This window comes from Herpailurus yagouaroundi, unplaced genomic scaffold (assembly GCF_014898765.1).
Source record: "Herpailurus yagouaroundi ecotype Mexico unplaced genomic scaffold, PumYag 295, whole genome shotgun sequence".
NCBI lineage: Eukaryota > Metazoa > Chordata > Mammalia > Carnivora > Felidae > Herpailurus > Herpailurus yagouaroundi.
In genome coordinates this window covers 4,467,302-4,483,200 of record NW_024412512.1, presented here as the reverse complement: position 1 = coordinate 4,483,200, position 15,899 = coordinate 4,467,302, and the positions used below count along the sequence as shown (strand labels likewise).

The 15,899-nt window shown below is 50.2% G+C and overlaps 1 protein-coding gene and 1 long non-coding RNA gene across 5 annotated transcripts in view; one reads left to right on the top strand and one right to left on the bottom strand.

Moving 5' to 3' along the window:
- Positions 1–15,899, top strand: part of ACER1 (alkaline ceramidase 1) — a 45,745-nt gene that overhangs the window by 23,082 nt on the left and 6,764 nt on the right. Inside the window, exon 1 of one of the 4 annotated variants that reach the window (XM_040461675.1) lies at positions 2,742–2,919. The exons of 1 other annotated variant lie outside the window; for it this stretch is intronic. In XM_040461675.1, the coding sequence (XP_040317609.1) occupies positions 2,827–2,919 (93 nt within the window). In that variant the 5' untranslated portion in view covers positions 2,742–2,826. Of the gene's footprint in view, positions 1–2,741; positions 2,920–2,972; positions 3,081–4,206; positions 4,302–15,899 lie in introns of those variants that run through there. 2 more of the 4 variants (XM_040461678.1, XM_040461676.1) reach the window with 2 other exon arrangements.
- On the bottom strand, positions 787–2,619 carry LOC121021373 (uncharacterized). Its single transcript, XR_005786527.1, has 2 exons — positions 2,420–2,619; positions 787–948 (listed from the first exon to the last, which is right to left on the bottom strand). It is a non-coding gene; the product is annotated as an uncharacterized LOC121021373 (long non-coding RNA).

The window sequence follows — 15,899 nt, the reverse complement described above, 5'->3', positions numbered from 1 at the left end:
TTCCCAGAGGATCTGGAAGGCAGCTCTCTGGGCACCTGGCAGGGGGTGGAAAATGGAAACTCTGACAAGTTGTGGATAATAATAACAACAAGGAGTATACCAGTGACAGCAGCCACATTAGGCTCTGGGCTGGGCCCTGAGCACGCGCCTCAGCAGTCCCCAAATTCCTGACTTTCACAGACCACCCTCAAGATTTTCATGTTATCTACCTTCTGCCTGAACTCTTATTTATTGATGTTTTATCAGACAAAACCCCCTTTAGAAACGTAAACCTTTGGCTTTTCAAAACTGTGGTGTGGGGCGCCTGGGTGGCTCAGTCGGTTAAGCGTCCGACTTCAGCTCAGGTCACGATCTCGCGGTCCGTGAGTTCGAGCCCCGCGTCAGGCTCTGGGCTGATGGCTCAGAGCCTGGAGCCTGTTTCCGATTCTGTGTCTCCCTCTCTCTCTGCCCCTCCCCCGTTCATGCTGTGTCTCTCTCTGTCTCAAAAATAAATAAAACGTTAAAAAAAATTAAAAAATAAATAAATAAAACTGTGGTGAAATATGCACAACCTAAAGTTGACCATCTGAACCATTTTGAAACGGTTTGCATGGCTAAGCTGTGGCATAAAGGACTTCCATATAATGGTACGGCCCTGCCCACCATCCGTCTCCAGAACTTTCACCTCCCCAGACTGAGACTCTGTCCCCATGAAACACGGACTCCCCACCCCCTGCCTCACCCCTGGCTCCCACCATCCACTCTCTGTCTCTGTGGACGGGACGCCTCTAGGGACACCAGACAGTGTTTGTTGTTTTGTGTCTGGTTTATTTCATTGAACACAATGTCCTCAAAGTTCATCCACGTTGTAACAGGTGCCAGGATTTCCTTCTATAAGGCAGGCTCCTTTATATTCCATTGTGTTGATATACCACAGTCTGCTGATCCGTTCTTCCTCCAATTGAAAACCTAAATCAGTTAATGAAAAAGAAACACAACTCTTTTATTTTGGATTAATTGTACACTCGCAAGAAGTTGCAAAAATTTCACAGAGAGGTCTCCTGTACCCTATATTCAGTTTTCTCCAGTGTACAGTTTCACAATCAGGACGTTTACATCGATTAATCTACAGAACTGATTGAGATCTCAACACCTGCTATATTCGTTCCTGTGTGTGTGTGTGTGTGTGTGCAATTTCTTCACATGTATAGATTCATGTAACCACCCCCAGAATTATAAAGCTTAATTTATTTCCCTGCCATGAATGGGAAGTGGATGCACCAGCAGTTAAGGCAAACTTTGCACAGCAGCTCTGAGAGGCACTATTATTCCCATCTTAACGTTTTTATTTATTTTTGAGACAGAGAGAGACAGAGCATGAACGGGGGAGGGGCAGAGAGAGAGGGAGACACAGAATCGGAAGCTGGCTCCAGGCTCCGAGCCATCAGCCCAGAGCCCGACGCGGGGCTCGAACTCACGGACCACGTGATCGTGACCTGAGCTGAAGTCGGACGCTTAACCGACTGAGCCACCCGGGCGCCCCTATTATTCCCATCTTCCACACGAGGGAAGTGTGGATCTAGTCTCTCACTACTTTTGAGCTGTGTGACCTTGAGTAAATCACTTAACTTCTCTGGGCTTCCGTTTCTTTGCCAGTGACCTGGAGACGGTAAGATGCCAAGAACATTCAATGAAATAATACTGAATGCTAAGCACTTAGGAAAGAGCCTGGCACCAGTAAGTAGTCAGTAAAATGTGCCACTGTTATTACTATTCCCACAGGTTGCCTTAAAGTTCGAGATCGGCTACAATAAGAAAACCCATTTTGCCATTTCTCTTGGGCCCACATTGGGCCAGGCACTGAGCTAAGCTCTTGACTGGCTTTATCTCTGTGTGCCTGGGCCTACCACCACCCTCCTCGTGTTACAGATGAGCAAACTGAGGCTCAGAGAGGTGGATTCACTTGCCCAGGAGGTCACACAGCTTAGGAAGGGGAGGAAGTCAGAATTCAAACTCAGGCCTTGCTGACTCCAAAACCAGAGCTTGCCACAGCCCTTGGAAACCAGGCCCAGGGACCCCCAGACTTGGGACTCTGCAGATCCCTCCCTTCATGGGGGTTTTGCAGGTGGCCCCTGGTAGAAGCTGGGACACTCTGGGCGTAGTTTTGACCACCCGAGAGAAATGGCTTCAATCCAGCCCCGCCTTCCCATAGCACCAACAGGAAGACCGAGGCCCCGAGAGGAGAAATGATAGGGCAAGGTTACACAGCCAAGGACGACAAGGGAGCTGAGCCAAGCCCCTCGGGCTGGGTGTGCTGCCCTTGCCCCCGGTGTGGCGACAAGCAGCACAGAGCTTTGACAGCGTGGACGTAGTTCAGCCTAATGGGTAAGAGCCTAGAGTCTGGACTCAGCTGCCTGTTTCCACGTCGTGGCGTTTTCACCTTGCGTGCCTTCGGCAGGTGGCTTCTCTCTCTGCCTCTGTCTGCCCGCCTCCAAAGCGGGGGTAGCCAGGGTACTCATCTCCAGGGGCTCATTAATATTTTAAATCACCGTTCTCGTACCAGACCCCTAACTCCCACTCCACATGGGTAGGGACGGGAGGCCCATGATCTGGCCATCCCGTGCCCTGCCTGGATGGTGCCAGCCCCTCGGCTTCTGCCCAGGGCAGCTGCCACCGCCACCGCACAGGTAAGCCGTCCTGGTGCAACCGGGGAGCGGTTCGGCAGGTTTTTCCTCCCTGCTGTGGAGCAACAGCTGCCCTCTGCCCGTCTCACCCGGCCCGGCCCTCCTAGGCTCTCATGCTGCTCTCTGCCAGACTCAGCCAGTGGGCAGCGGGCGCCACGTCAGGATGCCCAGCATCTTCGCCTACCAGAGCTCCGAGGTGGACTGGTGCGAGAGTAACTTTCAGCACTCGGAGCTGGTGGCCGAGTTCTACAACACGGTGAGAGGGCTGGGGGCAGCGGTCTCGCCGGACGGGGGGTTCAAACCCCGGCTTCTCCACACGGCCGCTGGAGAATCCTGCTGGAGCGTTCACCTCTCTGAGCTTTCGTCCATCTGTTAGGCAAGGAGTGCTGGCCTTTGTTCACTCATGGGGCATCTGTGGTAGGTTTTGGCAATGCAGCAGTGACCAGGAAAATAGCCAGGCTCCCTGTTCCCCTGGAGCGGAGGACACGCATGGGACTCCAGGCATTCGCAAGACAGGGTGATGGTGCTCTAATGGGAGGTGCGGGGGCAGCCTTGGGGAGCGGGGAGGGCAGAGGTGATCCATGAGCCAGTGGCAGAGGGATGGATCAGGAAGGGCTTCCTGGAGGAGACGGCTGTGTCTATTTTGTTCTCAGCTGTTCCCCCAGCTTAGGTTGACCAACTCATTCCAGTTTGCTGGGGACTATCCTGGTTTCAGCATCGGAAGTCTCATGTCCCGGGGACCCCCTCAGTTCTGGGCACAGTAGTCCTCTTTCCCCCCATCCTTGGTATGAGGCCATATCGGAAGGGCTCAAAATGCCTGGATGGCAGTGGCATTTCAGGAAAGCTTAGAAGACGCAAGCGGCCGAAGATTCATGTGGCCTCTCCTCCTGCGGGGTGCTGGGGAGACTGCGGTGAATAAGGCAGGCCGCCCTTGGCCCTGGAGCTTCTGGGACGGTCGGTGGATGGTGCAGGCGATGTGCTTTGCTCTGTGCCCTGCGCATACTGAGGGCGCTCAAAGGGGAGGCGAAAGATATGCCCGGGGTCACCGTGGCACTTAGAGCTAGGATTTGAACTTGGTGGGTCCAGGTGATGTTTTGGGGGCTTGGGGATTGGGAGCTCAGTCCCAGATGCCTCCCTCACTCTTGCCCTGTTACTTTGACCCCACCGCTTTCCAGAGCCGGGGGGAGGGGCACGGAAGTTTGAGATTCAGGGCTTCTCTGTGGTCTCCCTGTTTCTTGCTCCTCCTGGACAGAGATACTGACTCTGGTCCTCAGTGCTCTTGCCTGAAAAACGGGAGGGGGCTGAACGTGCCGGTCTCTGAGGTGGAGAAGAGGTTTGGGGGTCTGGGACCCTTCTCCCTGGAGTCCCTGGCAGTCCACCCTGAGGTGGGGGCCCCAGAGAAGGCACCGAGAAAGGGCTGCCGTAGGGCTGGGCTGAGACCCCAGTCTAGCCGCACATGCCTACGCGAAACGCTCCTCTGTGCGTGGATTCGGGGAGGAGCGTTCAGGGAGCCTCCCTTCAGCCTGCCTCTAAATGCAGCCAATTGAGTGAGTGGGGGACACTTCCAGGGTGCAGGAGACATGGCCATGACACATACCAGATGTCCACAGCGTCGTCACCCGGTACCTGCATTTCCAGGTACTTATCAAACGGAAACAAAAGTTTCACAAAATAGTAGTTACCTTTCCCTGGTGTGAACACACTTGGATATTTTCTCTTCTATCACAAAGGCTCTGGCAGGGGCACGTGGGGGGTTCAGTCGGTTAAAGCGTCCGGCTTTGGCTCAGGTCATGATCTCACAGTCCTTGAGTTCGAGCCCCGCGTCGGGCTCTGGGCTGACAGCTCGGAGCCTGGAGCCTGCTTCCGATTCGGTGCCTCCCTCTCTCGCTGCCCCTCCCCCGCTTGCACTCTGTCTCTCTCTCTCTCTCTCTCTCTCTCTCTCTCTCTCTCTGTCTCTCAAAAATAAATAAACATTAAAAACATTAAAAATAAAAGAAAAGGCTCTGGCAAAACCACCAGAACTTAAGGAATTGAATGCAGATTAGGTTATAAAGGGTCTCCCCAAGATTCTCTCCTCTAAAACACTTCTGAGTAGTCCGAACCTATCAGCAGAGCTAATCAGTCATATAGGTCAGGGGTTGGCAAAGGTCTGCTGTAGAGGCCAGATGTTAAATATGTTTGGCTTTGGGGGCCATACGATCCCTGTGGAAAGGACTCCGCTCTGCCATTGTACCTGGAAAGCAGCCACAGATGGTATATAAGCAAATGAGGGGGGCCGTGTGGCAATAAAACTCTATCTGTGGACACTGAAATGTGCATTTCATGCAACTTTCACGTGTCACAAGATACTATTCTTGTTTTATTTTTTTTTAACCATTTAAAAGCACAAATGTCATTCTTAGCTCACAAGCCATGCAAAAGAAGACATTGGATAGAATTGGTACAGGGCCATGGTTTGCCAGCTTCTGATAGAATTGTATATACATATTGTATATAATACACATACACAATGTATAATATTTTATATGATACAATAATATATTTATTATATGGTATATGATATACACACATATATAATATTCATAAGATATAATAATGTATTTATTACATATTGTGTATTATATGCTGTATATAATATAGTATATCTTATATGATATAACAATAATTGTTACATATACATAAATAATAAGCAGCCAACTAGAAAATAATAAGATCTTTTCTTTTTTGGCTTCTCAAATCAGTAATTAAAACCGAGTTTGTTTTGCAGCAAATGCGGGCACGCTCCTATCTCGCAGCGTTCTGTGTGCAATGTGTCAAGTTGTGTTGAGATGTAGATATACATCTAGCACCTTCACCGCCCCCACTCGGTCATTGAACCTCCAGGAACTTGCATCACAGAGATAATCCCAATGGTGAACAAAATTTACGTACAAAGTCCTGTCTGAGTCATTTGTAACTGCAATAAATGAATGAATAAATAAAAAGGAAGCCATAACACTTTCACCAACCTGTGAGGGCTCAGCACGTTCTGGTGAAATACCGCAAAGCTCTTTAAAAGCATGTGTTTGCTCGAGGTATATAAATGAAGACAAAATATGTAGCAATATTTTTTTTTGTTATTTTTTTAATTCTGAAGTTAGCCAACATACAGTATAGTGTTGGCTTCAGGAAATAGAACCCAATGATCCATCACTTACATACAACACCCAGTACTCATCCCAACAAGTGCCCTGCTTCATGCCCATCCCCCACTTCCCCTCTCCCCCGCCCCCCCCATCAACCCCCAGTCTGTTCTCTATTTTTAAGAGTCTCTTGTGGTTGCTTCCCTCTGTGTTTTTATCTTATTTTTCCTTCCCTTCCCTCATGATCATCTGTTAAGTTTCTCAAATTCCACGTATGAGTGAAATCATATGGTATTTGTCTTTCTCTGACTGACTTATTTCTCTTAGCATAATACCCTTTAGTTCCATCCGTGTTGTTGCAAATGGCCAGATTTCATTCTTTTTCATTGCCAAGTAGTATTCCATTGTATATGTAAACCACATTTTCTTTATGCATTCGTCGGTTGATGGACATTTAGGCTCTTTCCATCATTTGGCTACTGTTGAAAGTGCTGCTATAAACATTGGGGTACAAGTGCCCCTGTGCATCAGCACTCCTGTATCCCTTGGGCAAATTCCTAGTAGTGCAATTGCTGGGTCGTAGGGTAGTTCTATTTTTAATTTTTTGAGGGGTCTCTGCGCTGTTTTCCAGAGCGGCCGCGCCGGTTTGCATTCCCACCAACAGTAGCAAGAGTTTTTTTTTAAGTTTATTTATTTATTTTGAGAGAGAGAGAGAGAGAGAGAGAGAGAGCACACGCACAAGTGGAGGAGGGACAAAGAGAGAGAAAGGGAGAGAGAAACTCCCAAGCATATTCCGCAGAGCCCGATGCGGGACTCGATCTCACAAAGCGTGAGATCACGATCTGAGCCCAAATCAAGAGTTAGACACTCAACCGACTGAGCCACCCAGGCACCTCTGAAGGATATTTCGCTTTCTCAGTGCACTGCTCACAGGGTTGGCTGAATCTGGGGCAAAACCCAGGGCCACATGATCAGGGAATAGAAGCAGGAAGGAGGAACCACTAAAGGACTCATCCCGCGTGTTGGCAAGTTTCACAGAGGAGGACACCTGGGAATCGGGTTTGAAGGATGAGCAGGAAGTTTTGCCAAGCAGGGTGGGAGTCAAGGAAAAAGGAGGGGAGGAGAGAAGGATGTGCTGAGTTCTGGACACGAAAGGGGCTGCACAGTTAGGGAAGGGTAGGAGTGTTTCCGTGGCTAGAATATGAGAAGAAATGAAGACAAGCAAGTTTTGGTTGCTGAGTCGGAGTGTTTGAAATACGTCCCACATTTGCTGATAGACTCATTGGGCTCATGCATTCGTCCAACAAGAACGCCATAAACCAATGCGTGCTGATTGATCCCGGGGTCCCAGAGATGCTATGTGCTCCCGGGCTAGGCAAGTGGGGGGGTCCAGGGTCAGATCTGCCCCGCCCCACGGTTAGCTTGTGGCAGAGGGAGGGCAAAGGGACCAGAGGGAGCAGAGGGGAGCCATGGGGATGACCCACTAGGGCTGTGCCTGCTGAATGTGGAGGGGATCTCCGTGCTTGAAGAATGAGTAAGTGTCTCCAAGGCATACAGACCAAATGGGCCGGCAGAAGCAGAGGTCTTGAGAGAAGAGCATCTCAAGACACAGTTGGTTTAAAGCCAGAGCCCGAACTGCCAGTGGGGGAGGAACCGAGGGCTGAGGGAAAGGTGGGTGAGGTTTCCAGGTGCCAAATGAGGAACACCAAGCAGAGGAGTGTGGGCTCCATGGTGAGGGCACCGGGGAGCCATGGATGACTTTTGAACAGCGAAGAGTCAACGATGTGGGAAGCGGCCGGGACACCTGCTTGCCCGCCATAGACGGGCCCCGGAGAGACAGGACGGCAATCCAACAGGAATAGAGGTCAAGGGTGTGGGAGGGCCTGGATTGGGTGGGGCAGGGGAGAAGTCAAGGTGTGGGCCGCTTCAGTCTGCTTCTGCTGGCATTAGCCTGGTGGCCTCCAGGTGTGGCCTCCTTCTGGGCTGCTGACAACTTAGGAGAGTTTCAAGTGGCAGGAGAGGAAGTTTCAGGTCTCCCCCCCCCCCCCCCCCCGCCAGCTCTGAGAAGCAGCTGTGTTGCTGAATTTCTTTCCTGGGGTCCTGCCAAAGCTTCAGAAGCTCTGCGTCTCATCCTCTCCAGAAAGCTCCTTCTCAGATGCTTGGGTACAGGACAAAGGGAGGGGATGGCTGGATGGGGGTGTGGGGGGGGGACTGGATAGGCAGGGGTGCAGGGGTGGGAATGAGTGGGAAGAGTATGGGGGTGGGTACAGTGGAAGGCACAGAGCGATCCGAGTGGGAGCCTGCAGTGCCCACACCTCCTACCTCTTTCTGCAACTGAGCGTTTCTGCTGCTGGCCTTTGCAGGGCGAGGGCTTCAGCCCCTCTTCTCTGAATGCTGTGTGGTGCAGGGGGAGACCTGTCCCTCTCTGAGCCCCTGGCTGTGAGTAGCAGGTCCCATGAGTTTTATTTTATTTTATTTAAAAGTTTTTAAAAAAATGTTTATTTATTTTTGAAGGTGAGAGAGACAGAGCATGAGCAGGGGAGGAGCAGAGAGAGAGAGAGAGAGAGAGAGAGAGAGAATCCAAAGCAGGCTCCAGGCTCTGAGCTGTCGGCACAGAGCCCGATGCGGGGCTCGAACTCATGAGCCGTGAGATCATGACATGAACTGAAGTCAGATGTTCAACCGACTGAGCCACCCAGGCGCCCCTGTTTTTTGTTTTTGTTTTTTTACTGTTTGTTTATTCATTTAAGAGAGAGCATGCAAGCAGGGGAGGGGCAGACAGAGGGAGGGGGGAGAGAGAGAATCCCAAGGCGGCCTTGCACCTTTAGCATGGAGGCCGATGTGGGGCTTGAACTCACCAACCTCGAGATCATGACCTGAGCTGAAATCAAGGGTCAGATGCTTAACTGACTGAGACACCCAGGTGCCCCCCGTGAGTTTTAAACCATACCTCCCTCTTCCGTATTCCTTCTCATCGAATTCACAGCAAAAGCATTTGTGCCAGCCGCCCCGCTCCCGGAAAATGAGGAGGGGCATGGTTCCTGCTCTCAGGGAGGGCAGACACTATTAACTGAATAATTTCACACAGTGGTGATTATGCCCATGACACATGCTGGCCCAGACTCGATAGGTCCCTCTGGACCTCTTTTCTGCTTCAGAAAAAGCCTGCTGGGGGGTGACAGAGGGGTCCAACGCAAAGAGATAACGGCCCCTCCGTTTTGTGCATGATTCAGCAAGAAGGGTACAGGGATGACCAACGCAAACCAAAATGCCTCCCCTTATGGGGCTGGTGTCCTGGGTGTGGAGGAGACAAAAAATAAACGGAAGTCAAGGGTACAGCATGCCAGGTGGTACTGGGAAGAAAGTCCCTCCCTTCCTTCTTTCTTTCCTTCCTCCCTTCCTTCTTCCCTTCCTTCCTTCCTTCTTCCCTCCTCCTTCCTTCCTTCCTTCTTCCCTTCCTTCCTCCCTTCCTATTTATTCAGCAAATATTCGCCGAGTACTTATTCAGAAAGGGAGCAGCTGTGGGGTACTAATAGTAATTAACTCACAGGACCGTGGAGAGGACGAAACAACTGCTGGGCATCCCAAATATTCGTCCACACAATGGGCTACTCCTCAGCCATAAACAGGAGGGAGGCGCTGATGCCACAACGTGGATGAACCCTGGAAACAGGACGTTCCGTGAGAGAAGCCAGCCACCAAAGGCCACGTTTGGTAGGATTCCATCCACGTGAAATGCCCAGAAGAGTCAAATCTGCAGAGCCGAAGGAGCACATTCGTGGTTGCTGGGGGGGCGGGGGGAGGAGGGAGTGCTCATGGATACAGGGTTTCCTTCCGGGGAGGTGAGAATGTTCTAGAATTAGAGAGTGGTGATGGTTGCACAACCTCATGAATAGTAGAGTAAAGCCACAGACTTGCACACTTTATATATTTATTTTTAAAGGTAATTTATTTATTTCTGAGAGAGAGAGAGCGCATCCCCAGCAGGTCCCACGCTGCCAGCACAGAGCCCAATGCGGGGCTCGATCTCGTGAACTGTGAAATCATGACCTGAGCTGAAACCAAGAATCGGGTGCTTAACGGACTGAGCCACCCAGGCGCCCCCGGGCTTCACACGTTAGAAGAGCGAATTTGAGCCTGTGTGATTTATACCTCCATTTGGAAAAAAAAACAAAAAAAAAAAACAGATCTAAAAAAATGTACAGTTCTTGGTACATCCCAAGCATTGAATAAAGTTGTTACTATTAGAAGGTAAACATGGCCAGAGACGCAGAAGTGTTGGTGTATTACCTTCACTTAACAGGTAGCACTTCCCGTATGACCCCCGGAGCAATTCTAAGAAGTAGGGACTCTTTATTCTCCACATTTTACAAGTGGGGGGTAAAGGCTCAGAGAGTGTACGTTTCTTTGCCAGGGTTGCACAGCAGGTAAATAGCACGGGCCCAAAAGCTGCATCTGCCAGCCCGGTCCCAGAGTCTCTCACTTAATTAACCACAGCATCGCGAGGCCGCTCGGTTACTGCGTGATTAAGAATGAATTACGTGTTTCTTAATTCACGCAAGTAAGTCCCGTTCAGGGAGGGTCTGTGGCTGCTGCTTTAGCTGCACACCCCCAGCCCTGCCCCCACATTCACGCGCATACGTTGAGTGGACGCGGAGGGGGGTCCTCGACAGGTGACACAGCTTTGGCGGTGGGGAGAAAGAGCTTGGGGGTGTTTCGTTGATTTGATTGATCCGGCAGCTTTTTTTTTTTTTTTTCTGGAGCGCTCGGTGGGTGTTGGGGACACAGCCAGGGGTCGAATAGGGGGGTGTTGTCCTCACGGAGGTCACCGTCAAGGTTGAATCGGTGGAACCCACAAATGAAACGACGGGTGGGAGAGAAGCCGTTTGGGGGGGGGCGGGAGGGGCCGCTTGGGTGGCCGGGGTAAGTGAGAAAGGGGTGCCCCCACTGCCTTTTCCCAAGGCCGAGGTGGGCAGTCAATTCTAGTCTGTCTGCCGCCCTCTCTTCTCCCCCCCCCTTCCTCCTTTCCCTCTTTTCCGTCTTCCAGACCTGAGGCACCCAGCCACATCTATTTGCCAGAGACCCTGCAGGGTGCCGGTGATCAGAAGAGCAAATTATTCCAGAATCAAAGCAGCACAGCAGCCACGATAGCACCCGGGCCAGGCGCATGGCTGCGTTATTGACGTGTGTTCTCCGCACACATCATTGTCTGCAAAAACTTTCTGAGCACCTGCTGTGTGTGAGGCACCGCGCTAGACCGTGGAATTGCACGGCAGTGAGCAAGACTGGCCCCGGAGCCCTTGGTTCTCTAATCCTCACTGTGGCGCTCGGAGGTAGAGAAGGCAAATGAGGCCTGCCATGTTGTCCCAAACCCCGTGAAGGCAGATTGTGTCTGGGGGCTCCGTTGTGGCATTTGAACAACATTGTAGGTACTGAAGGAATGGTTGGTAAGCAAACAATGAGTGAGTGAGTGAGTGAGTGAATGAATGAATGAATATGAAGACACCTGCTGGGGCTGGGGCCCAGAGAGTCCAGCTCTTGGTCCTGGGCAGGTGCGTCTCCAGCCTCACAGAGTCTGGGTGGGGCCAGGGGTTGGGAAACGGGCTGGCCCCAGGCAGGGAGGCAGGCCCTGGCAGAGGGCAGTCTCTGATGGTATCAGAGACTCTGGAACCAGTTGGAGCCCATTAATCAGAGGCTCCGCCCATTGCTTTGCCCTCATTCTGCACGCTCAGGGGCGTTCTCGGAAACTTCAGCCTTGGGTTCTGCTGACCCCCCCCCAAGCCTGGAGCAAGGAAACCAAGATAAGCCTGTCACTGTTACCTCCCACAACAATGACAGCCGCAGCAGGCCCTTGCTATTTATTGAGCCAGGACCACATCCCTGGCAATGTAGTCTTTCAGTGACTGGCCTCACACGTTCCCCTCCAACAGCCCCCACAGTAGCATTAATTATGCTCCCCCATTTTACTGATGCAGGAAAGGGAAACCTAGAGACATTACGTCACGCAGCCAGGGAGCAGGGACGCTCCCTCTTAATCATTGCCACCCGTCTGGTCCTCTTGTCTCTTAAGGCAGGGGGTATAAGCAAACTCTGGAGTCCCCCAGAGCTGTGAGACCTCAGGGAAGTCACTCCACCTCTCTGAGATCCAGTTTTCCCATTTCCAGAAAAAGAACTACAAAGCCACACGTTGGGGGGATGGGGAGGCGGAGCAGGGGGCACGCGAGGATTAAAAGCAATGTCTACAAAAGCATGCTGTCAACAGGTGAGAAAGTGACAGTCCTAACACCTTCCATCCAGAATGTTCCAGGCACAAGACATTCTTCTGCCAAGTGTTTTCACGTATGTGACTGGTGATCCGTGTAAACCTGTTTTGAGGTCCAGTCAACAGGAAATATTTCCTGAATGGGGAGGACACAGCCCCTGTTCTGAGAGCCAGGTTTAGTGGGAGAGCGAGACAGTTCCAGAACTGGCGGACAAACGTTAGGACAGAGGGACACAGCACAGCGGGAGGCCACCTGACCCTGCCTTGGGGAATCGGGAAGGCTTTATCGCAAAGTGATGCCCAGGTGACAGGTGGAGGTGTAGTTGGCCTGGCCAAGAGGGGTAAGTGGGGACAAGGGATGTTCCAGGCAGTAGGGACGGCACGTCCAAACTTCTGGAGGTTAAGGGGTGAGAGAAAGTATGGCTCATTTGGAAGAACTGGGCCATCCCTCACACCTAGATGATAAAGTTGAAGGTGGAGAGAGGTGAGTCATGGAGGGAGTTTATAAGTCAAGTTTAACAGTTTGCATTTTATTTATGGGAGTCACAGATGTGTTTTAAATGGAGGGTTTAGAGTTTGGGAAACTGGTTGGTTCAGCATCTCTGGCCATGCTCGATACACCCTAAGGGCTGGTGTTTGAAGGCAGAGGGAATGTAGGATTTGTTTGGGATTTTGCCCGTATTCAGTATCCATGGCCCCATTTTCCCTATGATCCCCTAGCTGCCCTTCTCCAACTGGTTATGGTCTCAGTGGGGTGGTCAGTCAAGGAGCTCCTCCTCCTCTGGCCAAGGGTGGGTGTGGTCCCGGCAACATCTCCAGAATTTGATGAATCTTGGGCCTGGGATAGAACAGCTACAAAGTTGCCCAAAAGCTGCCTCCTGAAGAGACTGTCCATCCAAGGCTCAGAGCTGTTGTGGTTTCTGGTTTTCCTTGTCTTCCGCAATTCTTTTGATTAATGAGTTCGCCATAATAAATGACTGAATGATAACTAATTTAATGAGTAATTACATGCACACATATTTATATTTGTGGTAAAAGTTCACCAAATTCATTTCCTGTTGCTTGCTACCAAAGAACCCTAGCTAATATACCAATGGTGATGGTTTTGCTGGATTGAAGAAATAGAAAGCTAGCTTAAGCAAAAAAAAAAAAAAAAAAAAAAAAGAACAAACCAAAGAGGAAAAACGCATTGGCTAGGTACCGGGGTATCTCAAAATGGAAAGATGAGTTGCTTGGGAAGGCCGAGATCCAAGGCAGGTCTGGAGGATTTAGCTCCAAGGCAGACTCCCCGTGGCCTCAGTCTGGTGTGTTTGTGGTGGCGAGATGGCTGACGTATCTTAAACATCAAGACAATATCCCCAGATCTTAGGGAACTGACAATGGCGTGACACAATCTTGGTGATTCCCAGGCTTTGCGTTCGCTGCAAGTTTCAAATTCCCAAGAAAATCTGATTGGCTCAGTTTGGGATAGGCGTCTACTCCAGTGGGGGGGGGGGAGGGGAGGGGACAGGGCTCATGATTCAGACACACCAAGTGTGTCGTCATTGTGAGCTAGGTGGCCATGCCAGACATGTGTTTGACTTGTCTGTTGGTGGGCATCAGACACCTTGGCGCAAGGACATGGAAAACGATCGAACCAGACCAGTTCCACTTGTGCCAAACCAGTTTTCCAAGGGTCCTCATGGTGGCTTTTGAGCTGGTTTGCCATCACCCAAGGAGAGCCATGGGCTTCCCTAGAATCAGAAGGACGCCTGCCTTGGGACACCTGCCTGGTGCCCAGGACCTAGGCTCCTACAGGGTGGCCTTGTACCAGGTAAATCATTTCCCTATACCCACCACTGCGCTCTGTAGTTTTTTTTTTTTTATTGAGGTGTAGTTGACACACAATATTATATTAGTTTTAGGGGTACAGCATAGTGATTTGTCAATTACGTATGTTCCACAATGCTCACCACGGTAAGTATAGTTACCATCTGTCACAACGCAAGGTCATTACAATATTATTGACTGTACTCCCTGTGCTGTACTTTTTAGCCCTGAGACTTATTTATTTTGCAGCTGGAAGCTTGTATCTCTTTACATAATCTGCCTACCCCTCCCCCCCTCCCCTCTGGCAACACCCAGATCCTTCTCTGTATTTATGAATTTGTTCTTTTTGTTTGTTTGTTCGTTTGTTTTGTTTTTAAGATTCCACATAAAAGTGAAATCACACAGCATTTGTCTTTCTCTGTCTTATTGAACTTAGCATGATACTCTCTAGGTCCGTACATGTTGTTACAGATGGCAAGATTTTATGCTATTTTACAGCTGAGTAGTATTCCGATGTATGTATAGACCACATCTTCTTTATAGGTTTTAAAGATTTTGGGGGTGCCTGGGTGGCTCAGTCGGTTAAGTGTCCGACTTCAGCTCAGGTCATGATCTCACAGTGGGTGGGTTCGAGTCCTGCGTCAAGCTCTGGGCTGACAGCTCAGAGCCTGGAGCCTGCTTCGGATTCTGTGTCTCCCTCTCTTCCAAATTAGCGTTTTTGTGTTTTGGGGGGTAAACGCTCAGCAGCAAAATAACCGATCATGTGGTATTTCGATTTTTCATTTTTTGAGGGGCCTCCACAGCGGCTGCACAATTTGCTTTCCCACCCACAGTGCACAAGGGTTTCCCTTTCTCCACATCCTCCCCGACGTTTGTTATTTCTTCTTCTTCCCTTGTTTAATACTCGCCATTCTGACTGGTGTGGGGTGATAGCTCATTGCTTTTGACTTGCACCCTAGTCTTCAGGACGTTGAGAAATAACGGAGTGCCTTAGTTAACAGGGCACTGTTTCTTCACTTTCTAAGATGGGATTCAGGCAATGAAAGAGACCTTTACAAGAGGAAGATTTTATTGGGGAGAGAAGGCTGCAAATGAGTGAGCAAGCAGGCTGACCTCATGTTTTTTCTTTTCTTTTTTTTTTTATATGTTTTTTATTTATTTTTGAGACAGAGAGAGACAGAGCATGAGCAGGGGAGGGCCAGAGAGAGAGGGAGAGACACAGAATCTGAAGCAGGCTCCAGGCTCCGAGCTGTCAGCACAGAGCCCGATGTGGGGCTTGAACCCACGGACCGTGAGATCATGACCTGAGCGGACGTCTGCCGCTCAACCGACTGAGTCATCCACGCGCCCCCCCACTTTTTAAATATATGTGAGAACACCTTTTTTCTGAGCTCGTGTGAGATACTCTCTGTGGCCCAGACATATCTGGGGGAAACTGTGAGGGGCGTTGAAGTCCTGTATCAGCAGTCAGGGACTCTGAACCCCTAGAATTCTGGTGCAAACGTTCTTGTCACCTTAATTGTACTCATAGACTAGTGAGACCTGGGGACCTCTGGGTCAAGGACACAAAGAGGTAGCAATAATGCAGGTGTCAGAAATGCAGATATGGAAGGTTAGAGCATTGATTTTACCTCCTCCTAGTTAGTGGGTGGGGGGAGTATGGATCCAATCCCACGTCACTTGGACCCAGAATCCCAGTAACTGGTATTCTTTGGTTTCAAATGAAACAGCCACTAAAACCAGCTTAACTAGAAAGGATCATATCTGATTATTTTTTGAAATGGAAGTCTGGAGGTAGATGGTTCTGGAATAGCTGAATTCAGCAACTCGACATTATCAAGCCCTTTGGCTCTGCCATTCATAGGGAAATGGTTCTCAAAACAGCATCCAGGGACACTGTGGGTTCTCTAGACCTTTCAGAGGTTCCTCGAGATGAAAATTATTTTCATAATAACATGAAGATTTTATCTGCCTTTTTCACTCTAATTATCTCACCAGGGTACCGTAGAATCTTCTAGGGGCTTTGTGATGAGTGATGACATC